Source organism: Lutra lutra, chromosome 1 (genome assembly GCF_902655055.1).
Source record: "Lutra lutra chromosome 1, mLutLut1.2, whole genome shotgun sequence".
Classification (NCBI taxonomy): domain Eukaryota; kingdom Metazoa; phylum Chordata; class Mammalia; order Carnivora; family Mustelidae; genus Lutra; species Lutra lutra.
The window spans coordinates 213,409,496-213,423,988 of NC_062278.1; the positions used below are offsets into that span (position 1 = coordinate 213,409,496).

The following is a 14,493-nucleotide window of genomic DNA, read 5'->3' on the forward strand; positions in this document are numbered from 1 at the left end:
ATAAAATAAAACCCCATGCCTAACCTTCTTGGAAAACTAGAATCAGGACACATTCATTAACTAGAATCAGGACTCATTCATTCATTTCACTCAAAATTAAACCATTTTCCATATTATAATAAGCTCTCATCTTTCCTGACCTGGCCAGGTCCTAACTGATGGGACAGACCACTGCCCTCACCTCACTGTTTCATTCCCCTCATCAGGGAATAGACAGACACAGGAGGAATGTACCCATCACCCAGTTTCAACAATTTCAAACCCACAGCCAGCCTCCAGCCATCTGCTAATATTTAAGTTAAATATTTTCATGATCTTGTTTCTTGATGGCAATTCTCCTGTGACTTTATTTTCATTGGAAGCATGGTTCCCTATTATAGAGATAAGCCATCAATTACTAAATCTATCTTCCTTGTTGAACATTTAGATAATTTCCTATTTTTCACACTATCATCTCTGCTGCTGTGAACTTTCTTATAGCTAAATCTACCCTCCCATCCATGATTGTTTTCTGAAAATAAATTCCTAGAAACAGAACTGTTGTTTCAAAGATGATTGCTAGAGGGGGCCCCTTGATGGCTCAGTCAGTTGAGCCTACCACTCTTGATTTCAGCTCAAGTCATGCTCTCACGTTCGTGAGATCGAGCCCCACACCAGGCTTCATGCCTAGGACAGGGCCTGCTTAAGATTCTCTCCCCCCTGCCCCTCCCCCTGGTCATACTCTCTCTCTCTCTCTCTCAATAGGTAAATAAATTTAAAAATTTTTAAGAAGATGATTGCTAGAGAACGGTAGTTGGGAACTGGTATTTCAAGAGTTACGGTCTTACTTAACTTTTGAACTTCAGTTTCCTCATTAAAATAAGGGTCCCTCACAGGTTATTTGACAATGTACAGTGCCTGGCATGTCCTAGACATTCAGTAATTGTCACCCGTCCGTGTTGCTATGCGTGTTTAAAGCTTATAATAATGGCAAGCTTGCATATTGCTTTTCTCACCAGCTATTGAAACGCGAGTTGTTACAGACAATTGCTCTGAAGAAGAACAGATCTTCAGCTTAAACACCCACATGAACTCAGTGGACATCCATTGCAATGACGTCGTGCAGGGAAACATACAAGGTACACTTGGTGGCTGTATTCAGAACATCTAAGACACACAGATCACTATTGCTGTATGAGTCATGAGGAGAGTCACCAACAGGCTCCTTCCAAATGGGTTTGTTACCTTAAGATTGTGTCATTTGAGTCTTTTCCTTAAAAAAAAAAAAAATCTTCCCAAAGTGGAGGCTTTCTCTTCTCCAGCATGGAAGACCCTTCTTTGCAATTTAGGGGCTGCTCTGTCCTGGTCTCAGTTGGGGTTCACCCAAAATCAGTCCCTGAGAGAAGAGTAAGGAGTTTATTTGGGGGTGATTCCAGAAAGCTTCAGTAGGTGTATTAGTCAGGGTTCTCCAAAGAAACAGGATCAGTGTGGTGGGGGGTGGGCAGGGGAATGGAGAGAGAAACAGGGACAGAGATTTTAAGAAATTAGCTCCTGCGACTGTGGAAGGTAGCAGGTCTGAAATCTAGCCAGCAAGCTGGAGACCCAGGCAAGAATTGATGTTGTAGGGGCGCCTGGGTGGCTCAGTGGGTTGAGCCACTGCCTTCGGCTCAGGTCATGATCCCAGGTCCTGGGTTCGAGCCCCGCGTCGGGCTTTCTGCTCGGCAGGGAGCCTGCTTCCTCCTCTCTCTCTGCCTGCCTCTCTGCCTACTTGTGATTTCTCTCTGTCAGATAAATAAATAAAATCTTTAAAAAAAAAAAAAAAAAAGAATTGATGTTGTAGCTGCAGACAAAGATAAGCTACAGGCAGAATTCCTTCTTATTTGGGAGAAGGCAGTCTTTTTCTTAAGGCCTTCAACTGTTTGGAGGAAGCCCACCCACACGGTGGACGGTACTCTGCTTTACTCAAAGTCTATTGATTTAAATGTGACTCTCGTCTTAAAAAATACCTTTACAGTAACACCTCGACTCACGTTTTACCCAATATCTGGGTAGCATGACCCAGCCACATTGACACATAAAATTAACCATCCCAGTAGGGGAGAAAAGAAATGAGACGAGGAAGAGGAGACAGCCAATACAGGCATTAATAATTATGGTAGTGAGTAAGTCACTGCTGGTGGTAGCCATGAGTCATCTCACTGAGCTCTCCCATCCAAGGAGAGAGCGCCGCTCTGATCCATCAGTGGTTGAGGGCCCTGCCATTCTGCCCTGTGTACCAAGCCAACACATTCACTGCACATTCGCTGCAGGCAGTTCTCCTAGGCAGAGAGTTGCCATTGCTTGCTGGAGAATCCATCAACATATAAGGTACCCCACAGTGCCAAGCGAATCAAGTTAGGATGTCTACAGCATCTGCTACAGCTTGTGTATGAAGGAATGGATTATTACCATTAATTGTTCCAGTATTGCCAGACTTTCTATTTTTGTAAGAAAAAACAAAAATTGGGTTGGTTGCATGAATACCTTCAATTTTTAAATTTGGTCTTACAATAACTGCCCTATCGTTATAACTGCTATAGCATGACAATTGGGGTCTTAAAATCTAATCTTGTAAACATGGGGTACAGCTGGTCTGTACTAACAGCGAAAGGCCCCAAGTAAAAGCATCAAAATGTGGAAAACCAACCACATGCTGAACTGAGAAAGCGTCATGAGACAATCAGTTCCAATCACTTCCTCTCCTCCCCCTAAGAAGATAAGAATTCAAATCCCCGGTGTTTGAGAATGTGTCGGGCAGAGGATGGAGGCCAACCTCCAACCACACAAGTTCACGCTTGCCTTGTCACCAGGAGTTTCTTCTGAATTTTACAATTTGTAGAAAGTGTGCAAAACTCCACAGTGCAAGCCATACAAAGCACACCTGCAGCCCCACATGCTCTCTGATCACTTTCTGGGGTACGGGATTAGGATTTCATGTGAATTCGGTGACGGCACAGCTCAGCCCACGAGAACAGCCTACACTGAATTGTTTAAGGGAGTTACAGACCTCATAATGTGATTTCATGTGCCCGAAGGGGCACCTGGCATAGAAGTACCCCGTGGAAGACTATTTACCCTCCCCCAATGGGCCCTATAGTCTCCCCTCCGAACATTTGCATTGGCTGTTCCTCTGCCAGGAATGCCACCCCCAAGCCACTGGGTGAAATATTACTCTTCAGCATGGTTCAAATTTCACCTCCTCTGTGAAGCCTCCCAAGACTGCCCACTTCCACCACAGCACCAAAGTCAGACCCTCCCTCCACTGCACTACCCCCGTCTCTTGAACCTGCCTTATCCTGGCATCTAGCATGTTGTGTTGTGTCTTGACTGTCATGTCCTTGTCTCCCCCACCAGGCTGGATCCCCATACAGATGGCAATCATGAATTATTTTTCTCTAGAGTCACCAGTATGGGCTCATTATGTAGAGAACAGTGATGAATGTTCACTGAATTAAATCCATGTTTAGGTGAAGGGCTCAATATTCCTAATGAGAGAAAACAACCCGATGAACGATATGTGACAAGCTCCCAGAGGGACATTTCTCTGTCCATGTCCTGTCTAGGACAGGATCCTTCTTTGTCATGGGGGCCACCCTGTGCCCCATAGGCTATTTAGCAGCACCCCGGCCTTTATTCACTAGACACCAGAAGCAAACACCCAGTGTGGCAACCAAAAATGCATCTAGACATTGCCCAATGTCCCCAAAGGGGGCAGAATCGCCCCCTAACCCCATGAGAACTGCTTGTGGAGAGTGACTGACCTTCAAACAGTAACAACTTTAAGACTGAAAGGAGGTGCTATCGAATTACACCAGACACCCCCCAGAGGTGGACCCGGACAGTCCTTGGTAACCTGAAACATACAATCCCATGACATCCTCTCCCTGTAAAACATCCCAGAGAACAAAACCCAGGCCCCTGGAAGCTGACTGTGGACATCTACAGCCACCCTTCTCTTTGCTTGCGATTTTGCTCTTAACCAGAATAATTCAGGCCAAAAATAAGTTATTTCTATGCATGAGAACAGGTGGACATATCACCTGCCCTTCTTTTCCAACCACCCACCACTGTTTCATTCTGACAAATGGAAACTGTCATTAACTCGGAGAAACAGAAATGAATTGCTTCTGACCCCTCAGGCAGGACCAGAGAAACCCGATTAGAGAAACCTACCAAGGAATTTATTCCGATAGGATGAGCTGCGTAGATAGTAAGGGGCAAGGCTGGGATATTAATCCAGAAACCAATTAACCTATTTCCTGTCCCTACAATCCTAACTGCAGTGTGGGCTTCTTGGGAGCTACAAAGAATAAAGAAAACTTAGTGATAACATCTTATAATCCCATAATCCATACTGTAGCCCTATAACCCACTATATTCAAACTAACTACAAATATATATATGTTAATTTATATGTTTATATATATATATATGTAGTTACTAACTGATTATTACATATAAACAAGGGAAATCTATTTTCTTTTTTTTTTAAGATTTTTTATTTACCTTTTAGATAGAGACAGACACAGCGAGAAAGGGAACACAAGCAGCAGGAGTAGGAGAGGGAGAACCAGACTTCCCGCCGAGCAGGTGTCCCGATGCAGGGCTCAATCCCAGGACCCTGGGATCATTACCTGAGCCAAAGGCGGACACTTAATGACTCAGCCACCAGGCACCCCAAGAAACTTATTTTCTTACAGTTCTGGAAGCTAGAAATCTGAGATCAAGGCATTGTCAGGGTTGGTTTCTTCCGAGGCCTCCCTCCCTGGCAGAGAGCCAACTTCTCCGTGTCTTCACATGGTCTTCTTTCTGAGTGCATATCCCTGGTATCTCTTTGTGCGTCCATATCTCTTCTTCTTTACTCATAGATGCAAGTTAGCTTTCATCTCCTCCATGAGGCCTCCCAGGATTGCCCGTGTCATCACAGCACCCAAATCAGTCCCTCTCTCCTCTAGCCTTATCTTTATAAAGGCCCTGTCTTCAAACACAGTCACATTCTCAAGTACTGTGGGTTTGGATTTCAACTTGATTTTGGGGGGGACACAATTTAGCTCATAACACTATCCTATTGATATATGTCATGTGCATGTCCTTCTAATATGTAATAAAATCATAAATATGTGATATAAATATAGCCTGTACACATCTATTTTTTAAGTTTATTAAAGTATGTTAAATTGGGGTACCTGGGGGGCTCAGCCAGTTGAGCGTCCCACCCTTGATTTCAGCTCAGGTCAGGATCTCAGGATTGTGAAGTAGAGACCTGTGTCAGGCTCTGAGCTGGTCATGGACCTGCTCAAGATTCTCTCACTCCCCTCCCTCTTCCCAACCCCCCAAAACAGAAAAACAAAAAGTAAAAATAAAAAAATTAAATATGTTAAATTATGGCACTCCTTTGCTTAACATCCTTCAGTGGCTTTTCTCTGGTTTAAAATAAAAGCAAAAGTCCTCCTCAAGGCCTATAAGCCCTGCACAATCTGCCCCCATCACATCCCTGCCTTCACCTCCTCCCACTCTCACACACACACCCCCCTCTTCAACACTGACCTCCTCCCCCTTCCCTGCTCCCTGAACCATCTGGGCACGTTCAAGTCTCTGGGACTTTGCCTTGTTATTTCAGACCTTCTGTAGTATACCCACGTGGCCCTCCCTCCCTTCACTCTGCTGTCTGAAATCTGTCTGAAGTAACATCCCCTTACCTCACTTAATTTTATCCCTAGGACTGATCATTCTCTGACATATACTTTTACTGATTTGTTTATATTTGTTTGTCTCTCTCCTGCACCAGAAAGTAAGCTCTGTAAGAGCAGAAATGGTTTCTTTTTCCCCCACTGTATCCCCTAAATAGTGTCTGGACCTGAGTAGGTATTCCATCAAAAAAAAAAAAAAAAAGTTGGGACACCTGGGTGGCTCAATGGGTTAAAGCCTCTGCCTTAGGCTCAGGTCATGATCCCAGGGTCCTGGGATCAAGCCCCACATTGGGCTCTCTGCTCAGTGGGGAGCCTGCTTCCCTTCCTCTCTCTCTGCCTGCCTCTCTGCCTACTTGTGGTCTCTGTCTGTCAAATAAAAAAATAAAATCTTAAAAAAAAAAAGTTGATGGAAAGATATGTAGATAGATAGATAGATGATAGATAGAGGTAGTGGCATAGATTTCTATATACATTATTTCTAGATCTGGTTTACATATATAATATATAGGAGGGGGTGATTCCATTCATACATGCATACGAATAGACAGACATACATGTAACCCAACTGTTAATGGATTTCTTTGAGTCCAGTCTCAACATTATGCTTCATCCAAAAGGAATGCAAAACCAATTCTAAAAGTCTTGAAAAATATATCAGAAGAGATCAGAAGTCTCTTCAGGAGGCAACAGAGGAATGGAATGACATCACAGAAGACTTACCTAACCCCCTAATCTTCCTCTTCACGATTGACCCACCTGGGGTCCCCCACCTCCCCCCTCAAAATTCCATCCGCCTCTTATTTGCCCCCCTCCCATCTTATTTTACAGCATCTTCTCCTAAAGCTATAGCCACGTCAGTTCTGATGCAAATCAGCTTAACCTCTCTTGGTTTGTCCAGTTCTTCTCTTCCCCCAAGTTTTACCCCATTCAATACAAAAAAGGATTCAAGGCCATAAGCATAGTATCTGTCTCAGAGGTGAGAAAGGGAGAGACAGTGAGAATCTCTATTTCATTTGACCTTCATGTGGGTGACTACGCATGCATATGTATGCCTGTGTGCATATCATGTGTGTGAGCGTGGAGGGTGTGGGCAGGAATGGTGGCACTTTTGAAGACCCCCATTTTTCTGTTTTCTCAGGTCCCACGGCAATTGCCCTTATTTCCTATTCTTCCCTTGGAAACATCATAAATGCAACATTTTTTGAAGAGTCAAATGAGAAAGACCGAGTTTACCTGAACTCTGAGGTAGTGAGTGCCGCTATTGGACCCCAAAGGAACAAATCTCTCTCCAAGTCTGTGATTTTGAGTTTGCAGCACATGAAGGTGAGTCAGAGCTGCAGTTTGAACTTGCTTAGGTGTCTTGGAGGTAGAGCAAACAGTGTGCATACCCTCCCCGGCCAGTGTCTCTGGGCTGTGCTGTCCAGTACCTTGGCTAGGAGCCTCACGTAACAATCGAACATTTGAAACATGCATCTGAATTGAGATTTTGAAGACTTAGTATTTCCGGATTTAGACTTGGTAGTTCCAGATTTTGAGGACTTCATAAAAAAAAAAAAAGCATGCAAAATATCTATATCATTAATAATTTTTTAACATCTTAATTTTTTTTCAGTGTTCCAAGATTCATAGTTTATGCACCACACCCAGTGCTCCATGCAATACGTGCCCTCCTTAATACCCATCACCTGGTTCACCCATTCCCCCACCTCCCTCCCCTCCAAAACCCTCAATTTATTTCTCAGAGTCCACAGTCTCTCACGCATTAATAACTTTCAAGGGGTGCCTCACTGGCTCAATCAGGGGAGTATGTGTCTTTTGATCTCAGGGTCATGGGTTCGAGCCCCATATTGGGTGTAGAGGTTACTTAAATAAAATAAAATCTTTTGGTGCACCTGGGCGGCTCAGTTAGTTAAGTGCCTGCTTTCAGCTCAGGTCATGATCTCAGGATACTAGGATCAAGCCCCACGTCAGATTCCCTGCCCAGCAGGGAATCTGCTTCTCCCTCTGCCTCTGTCCCCTACCCCCTGCTCACTAACGCTCGCTCGCTCTCTCTCTCAATTAAATAAATAAAATCTTTGAAAAAATAAAATCTTTTTTAAAAAATAATTTTTATAATAATTGCTTATATTGGTTTATATTGACATACTAAAAGATAGCGTGTTTTCTTTAAAGATTTTTATTTTACTTATTTGGCAGACAGAGATTACAAGTAGGCAGAAAGGCAAGCAGAGAGAGAGGAAGGGAAGCAGGCTCTCTGCCGAGCAGAGAGCTCGACGCAGGGCTTGATTCCAGGACCCTGGGATCATGAACTGAGCCGAAGGCATAGGCTTTAACCCACTGACCCACCCAGGCACCCCAAAGATAGTGTTTTGAATATAGTGGGTTAAGTAAAATATATTGTTAAAATTAATTTGAAAGGTTTCTTTAGTTTTTTTAATGGGGCTAGCAGAAAATTTCAGATTATACAAGTAGCTCACATGGAATTTCTCCTGAGCAGCATAATTCTAGTGCATGCGATTATTTTAGATGGAGGTACTTCCAATTTTATGTCCATGAATTTTGAACTGAGACATGGTGTTCATTCCCACACAAAAGCCTGGTATTAATTATTAAGACTACATAATTTGATCAGAAAAAAATTTTTATTGAATTCCTTCCTTTTCCCCTTCTCGGCCCAAACTCTTCAAGGCAGGAAGGTGTAGCCAGACCCAGATGTAATAAAATTCATCTGTTCCCTTGCCTTTCGGCTTTGTTGTAAAAGTAAGAGTTGAAAGCAATCCTGCCATTTGCAATAACATGGACGAATCTTGAGGGTATTATACTAAGTGAAATAAATCAGGCAGAGAATGACAGCTACTGTATATTCTTATTTATGTGTAGAATTTCAAAAGGCCAAACTCACAGACAGAACATATTTTTGGTTACCACGGGTGGGGGATGGGAGGAAGAAAGTGCAGAAAGTCATCAAAGGTTTCTGCACAGTCAAAACTTTCAGGGGCGCCTGGGTGGCTCAGTGGGTTAAGCCGCTGCCTTCGGCTCAGGTCATGATCTCAGGGTCCTGGGATCGAGCCCCGCATCGGGCTCTCTGCTCGGCAGGGAGCCTGCTTCCTCCTCTCTCTCTGCCTGCCTCTCTGCCTGCTTGTGATCTCTCTCTGTCAAATAAATAAATAAAATCTTAAAAAATAAAAAAAAATAAAAAAAAAAACTTTCAGTTACAAGTAGAATAAGTTCTGGGTATGTAACCCACAACATGATGGTTCCAGTTAACAATACTATATTGCATACTTGAAAGTTGCTAAGAGAGTAAATTAAGTTCTCGTCATAAAATAAAAATTGTAACTACATAAGGTGATGGACATTAACTAACTTCATGTTGCAATATACACATATAACAAAAACTCAGGTTATATACCTTAGACTTACATAATTTATGTCAGTTATATCTGGAAAAAATAAAGTTACTTCTTAATTTTAAAGAAAATAAGAATGAGGGAGTGGGAAATGTAGGTTTTTCTCTATCATATGCAACCTAAGTATGGAATTTTTCATATATGGCATGGGGCAGTTGGAGCGGAGCAAGAAATTTGGAGGTGGTCTAGTGGATTATCAAAGGAGATACGGCCCCCCAACAGGAGAGTGTTTGACTCATCTCCTTGGCCCCATAAAGTGAAGCTCTGGAAACCCTTGGGACAAAAAGAACAGGTTAAAGGCTAATTCTATTCTCTCTCTTCATTTCTTTCCTAAACTTCCCCTCTTGTTGTGGCAATCTTTGTGTTGTAAGGGGTCAGGGACAGAACTGGTGTGAAGAAATCAGGGAAATCTGTCCTAGAGAGTGTTTAGGAGAAAACTCTGTATGAGGCACAGACTTTTTTTTTTTTTTTAAAGATTTTATTTATTTATTTGTCAGAGAGAGAGAGAGGGAGAGAGAGCGAACACAGGCAGACAGAGTGGCAGGCAGAGGCAGAGGGAGAAGCAGGCTCCCCACAGAACAAGGAGCCCGATGTGGGACTCGATCCCAGGACGCTGGGATCATGACCTGAGCCGAAGGCAGCTGCTTAACCAACTGAGCCACCCAGGCGTCCCGAGGCACAGACTTTTTTATTTATTTACTTTTTTGTTTATATCTGACATCCATGGTAGGGGGTAAAGTCCTGAAACCAATGACATCCTGTAAAATTCTGGCTCCCAGAGAGACTTGATCTTGTTTTATGGTATGTGGAACCCCAAGAGAGCTGGGACTATAGGGAGCAGGTGTTCTGGCAGCCATCTTCTTCACTCAAAATAGAAATCACCTGAGTCACTTCTAAGCCCTGTATCTCCTCGCTTGCCCCCCGCCCCATGTAGATCGACATTCTTGAGGGTTGTCCCTCCCAAGGAAGAACATGATGAGCCTCTTTTACTTTCAGATGAAGCCCAATAAAGGAAAGTCCTTCTGCGTGTACTGGAAAAGCACAGGGGACCATGGCCAGTGGTCCAGGGACGGCTGTTTCCTGATACAAGAGAACAAAACTCACACCGTATGCAACTCCACCCACTTGTCCAGTTTCGCTGTCCTCATGGCCTTAACCAGCCAGGTACAATGTATACATTTAATTGTTCCAGCTAATCCTATGTGAGCTCCTACTAGATAAGTACTCTTTTAAAAGAAAAAGGGGAAAAAACACCAGGGACTAGAGTGAATGATTGCAGAAAGCATGCTGGTTTCCATAGAAAGGTCAGGGTGACATCTACAAGAATTAAGCATTTGAGCTGCAGTCTGAATATTGAGTCAGAAGGGTTATAACACAGGTGAGCCTCGAAAACAACGTACTCAATGAAAGAAGTCAGACACAAAGGGCTACCTATTATTCCACTTATATGAAATATCCAGAACAAGCAAAATTAGAGAGTCAGAAATTTACTTACTGGTTGTCAGGGGCTGGGGAGAGAGAGAAATGGGGGCAAGTGCTTAATGGGCATGGGATTGTATTTTGGGGTGATGAAGATATTTTGGTACTAGACACTGGTGGTGGTTGTACAGCATTGTGAATGTATCAAATACCACTGAATTGCATATTTTAAAATGGTTAATTTCATATTGTTTGGATTTTACCTCAATGGGAAAGAAAAAAAAAAAAGCCAGGAAAAGTCCTTAGAGAAAAGCATCCCAAGAAGAGCTCTGTGGGTAGATAAAGGTCCTGAAGAGACAACAAACTTAGCATCTTCCAGAAAAAAGTGTGGCGGGAGCAAAGTGAATGATGGGCAAGTGGAAGGAGATGCAGTTAAAGAGATGGGAGCAAGAAGAATGTGTCAGACCCCCAACGCTATTGTTGGGAATTTAGGTTTCATTCGAATGGCAGTGGGATGGCAATGGAGGGTCTGCATCCCAGATGCTGCGTATTTTTGTCACTAGAACTTCCTCTGGAACATTCCTCTGGCTTGCAGATTGATCATACATCATGACACAGCAGGAGCAGACTCGTAGAAAGATGATGGCGACCAGTATTTGGGTGGCAGGAGTAGAGGTGGTGGAAGACTGGACACATATCCTCAAGGCGGGGTCAGAGGAGTCACTAATAACATAGGCTGAGTGACAGGACACAGGAAGTCCTGAATCCCACCCCTCCTCACAGAGACGGAGGTAGTACCCCCAGAATGACACCTGGGGGAAATCTCTGACCTCTCATATCACAGAGGGCAGCAGGCAAGCTAAAATGGGTTTAAAAACATAAAACATTCCTTTCCTTCATCATTACATCTATGAGCTGTGGATGGCTTTGGTTCATTTATTTTCATTGCCATATGATATTCCTTTGCATGGATATACTACAATTTATTTATCCATTCTACAGTTAATGTGCATCTAGGTTGTTTCCATTGAGGGCTATTAAAAACAATGCTACAGGTGGGTGGGGATGAGCTAGATAGGTGATGGGTATTAAGGAGGACACTTGCTATAATGAGCACGAGGTGTTGTATGTAAGTGATGAATCACTAAATTCTACTTCTAAAGCCAATATTGCACTGTATATCAACTAGCTAGAATTTAAGTAAAAATCTGAAAAGGAAAAGCAATGCTACTTTTCTGGGATGAGACATAGAAAATCCCTTGTGGGATCCCCCAGTGTAACAAGGAAGCAACATTCTCCAGATGGTGAAGCCTCTGTTATTATGGGTTTCTGAGTGACTGTGTGGAGCAGAGTGTATTTCCATCTGTACAAAATTTAAAAACAGACAAGACTAAGCCATATTCTCAGGGGTTGCATATTTTGGTAGTAAGACTATAGACATAGAGAGGAACTGCTTATCATAAAAGGATCATGGTTACCTCTGGGGGAGAAGGTGATTTGCAATTGGAAAGAGCTTCTGGGATAATGTCTATGGACTAGTGATCTTACCAATCATTTAATAACTTTCAATCATGTGTACACTTATGTGTATGTTCTTTTCTGTCTGTGTATTATATTTCACAATTTTTTAAGGTTCAAAAAGCAAGGGATTAAAAAGTTCTATAAAGTGACATTGAAACAATTGAAAATCCCTTTATCATTATAAGGGATGGCAACTATCATTTCCTACCTGTAAGTCTTAACTAAGTTTGCGTGGCTTGGCAGGTTCCTGGCTCCTGTCCTTAAGGAAATGAGTCACCAAGAGCTGAATTATATATATGTCTTGGTTTGGGATCTCCTAAAGGCAGATCCTGAGACAAAAGTTTGAGGGCAAGTAGTTTCTTTGGGAGGTGACCCTAAGTCACATCAATAGGACAATAGGGAAGTAAGACAGAGAAGAGAAGGCAGCCAATAAAGGATGTGTTAAAGAGAAAGTTACTCCCTCAGACAACTGGGACTCAATCCCATTGGGTACTTCTGGGAGATATCACAGAACATGCATCTCAGAGTCTTCCCACATAAAGGTGAGGGAGCTGGGGTGTTTATCCTCCAATGCCATAATTTTATTGCTTGAGGGCAGCTTTCAAGGGGCATTCATATCATGGTACTTGTGACTCCTTCTGGCATGTCCAAGCATGTTCATATGGCAAGAGAAATATTCTCAGTCAGGGTCACTAGATTTCACAGAAAGCAGCTAAAGGGCAGGTACCACTGGGTGTGAAGAAGCTAACAGCCTCTACTACACAGGGTTTCCTACATCTCTTGGATGCAAGACTTAGCCTAGCATATTCATTCATTTCAATGTGAGTCTGCTGTACAATGCAGAGCCTCTAGTTAATAGAGAGTTGTGCACCTAAAAACTTATTAAGAGAATAGATCTTATGTTGTTTCTTATCACAGAAAGAAAAAGACAAAGCAACACAGATCTTAGAAGTGATGGATATGTTTATTACCTTGATTGTGGTAATGGCATCCTAGACATGTGCCTATGTCCAAATTCATCAAAATGTGTGCATTCAATAAGTGTAGTATTTTCTACATTAGGTATCCCTTAATAAAGCTGGGGGAAAAAACTTAGTCTGAAAGACACGTCTTACACTATCATCGGGAATCATGCCTATGCTTGGGATGCCCCTTTCCATGAGGGAGGGGGATTAATCCTGGAGACTGACTATGATGTCCTCTTTGCTGGGTCCCAGGAGAAGGATCCCGGGCTGACTGTGATCACCTATGTGGGGCTGGGTATCTCTCTGCTGTGCCTCCTCCTGGCAGCCCTCACCTTCCTGCTGTGCAAAACCATCCAGAACACCAGCACCTCGATCCACCTGCAGCTCTCAATCTGCCTCTTCCTGGCCCATCTGCTCTTCCTCACGGCCATCGACCAGACTGAGATCAAGGTAATGACACTGTCACAGAGGAGCACCTGCTCTACCCCAGGGGTGCTCAGTTCATAGAGCCATGCTGCAATGATACCTTAATAAAATGGTCTTGGTTCTCAGGAAGGTTAGAGGCGTAAGTAGCCTATTTCACATTGACTAAAAAACTAAAAGACAAACCCTCTCCTGACAACTCGACCATATACCTGAGGGTTTTTCCAATGGCAAGGTATGGTACAGGTCTTAGGGCCACCCTCCTCCCTGACAATCCTTCCTGGTGACACCATTCTCCACCCCAGGTGTTGTGCGCCATCATCGCGGGTGTCCTACACTATCTCTACCTGGCCTCCTTCACCTGGATGCTGCTGGAGGGTCTGAATCTCTTCCTCACTGCACGTAACCTGACGGTGGTCAACTACTCCAGCGTGAGCAAGATCATGAAGAAGCTCATGTTCCCCGTGGGCTATGGAGTCCCAGCTATAATTGTGGCCATTTCTGCTGTGATCAAGTCTGACCTTTATGGAACACCTGATCGGTGAGCTCAACTCTCACCCTGTGCTGTGGACAGTTTTAAGGACAGTGTTAACGATGATTGGAATATCCACGTTGAACCCACTCTCCTTTCCCCTCGGCTGTAACAGCTCTAACTTCTTTCCCGGTGAGGCAGGGAAAGATGACAAGTAAGAGTGTGGAAGGTTTAGGGTGCCTGGGTGGCTCCGTCTGTTAAGTGTCTGCCTTCAGCTCAGGTCATGATCTCAGGGTCCTGGGATAGAGTCCTGTGTCCAGCTTCCTGCTCAGTGGGGAACCTGCTTCTCCCTCTCCCTTTGCCACTACCCCTGCTCGTGTTCTGTCTCTTGCTCTCAAATAAATAAATACAATCTTTAGGGAAAAAAAGAGTGTGGAAGGTTCTGGAAAGAAGACATTTTGTGGTTAACTCCCAGCTCCATCTTCCCCATAACTTGGGACCTTGAGTCCTGAAATCTCAGTGTCCCCATTAGCAAAATGGGGATAACAGTTGTCCCCACGGTCCCACACTCACAA

The 14,493-nt window shown here is 43.6% G+C and overlaps 1 protein-coding gene across 4 annotated transcripts in view; it reads left to right on the forward strand.

Annotated features, from left to right (window-relative positions):
- Positions 1-14,493, forward strand: part of ADGRE3 (adhesion G protein-coupled receptor E3) — a 46,478-nt gene that overhangs the window by 25,385 nt on the left and 6,600 nt on the right. For 3 of the 4 annotated variants that reach the window (XM_047700039.1, XM_047700031.1, XM_047700056.1), the window contains exons 7-11: positions 999-1,118; positions 6,847-7,031; positions 10,115-10,282; positions 13,276-13,473; positions 13,752-13,987. In XM_047700039.1, coding sequence (XP_047555995.1) covers positions 999-1,118; positions 6,847-7,031; positions 10,115-10,282; positions 13,276-13,473; positions 13,752-13,987 — 907 coding nt within the window. The remainder of the gene's footprint in view (positions 1-998; positions 1,119-6,846; positions 7,032-10,114; positions 10,283-13,275; positions 13,474-13,751; positions 13,988-14,493) is intronic. The other variant, XM_047700048.1, reaches the window with a different exon arrangement.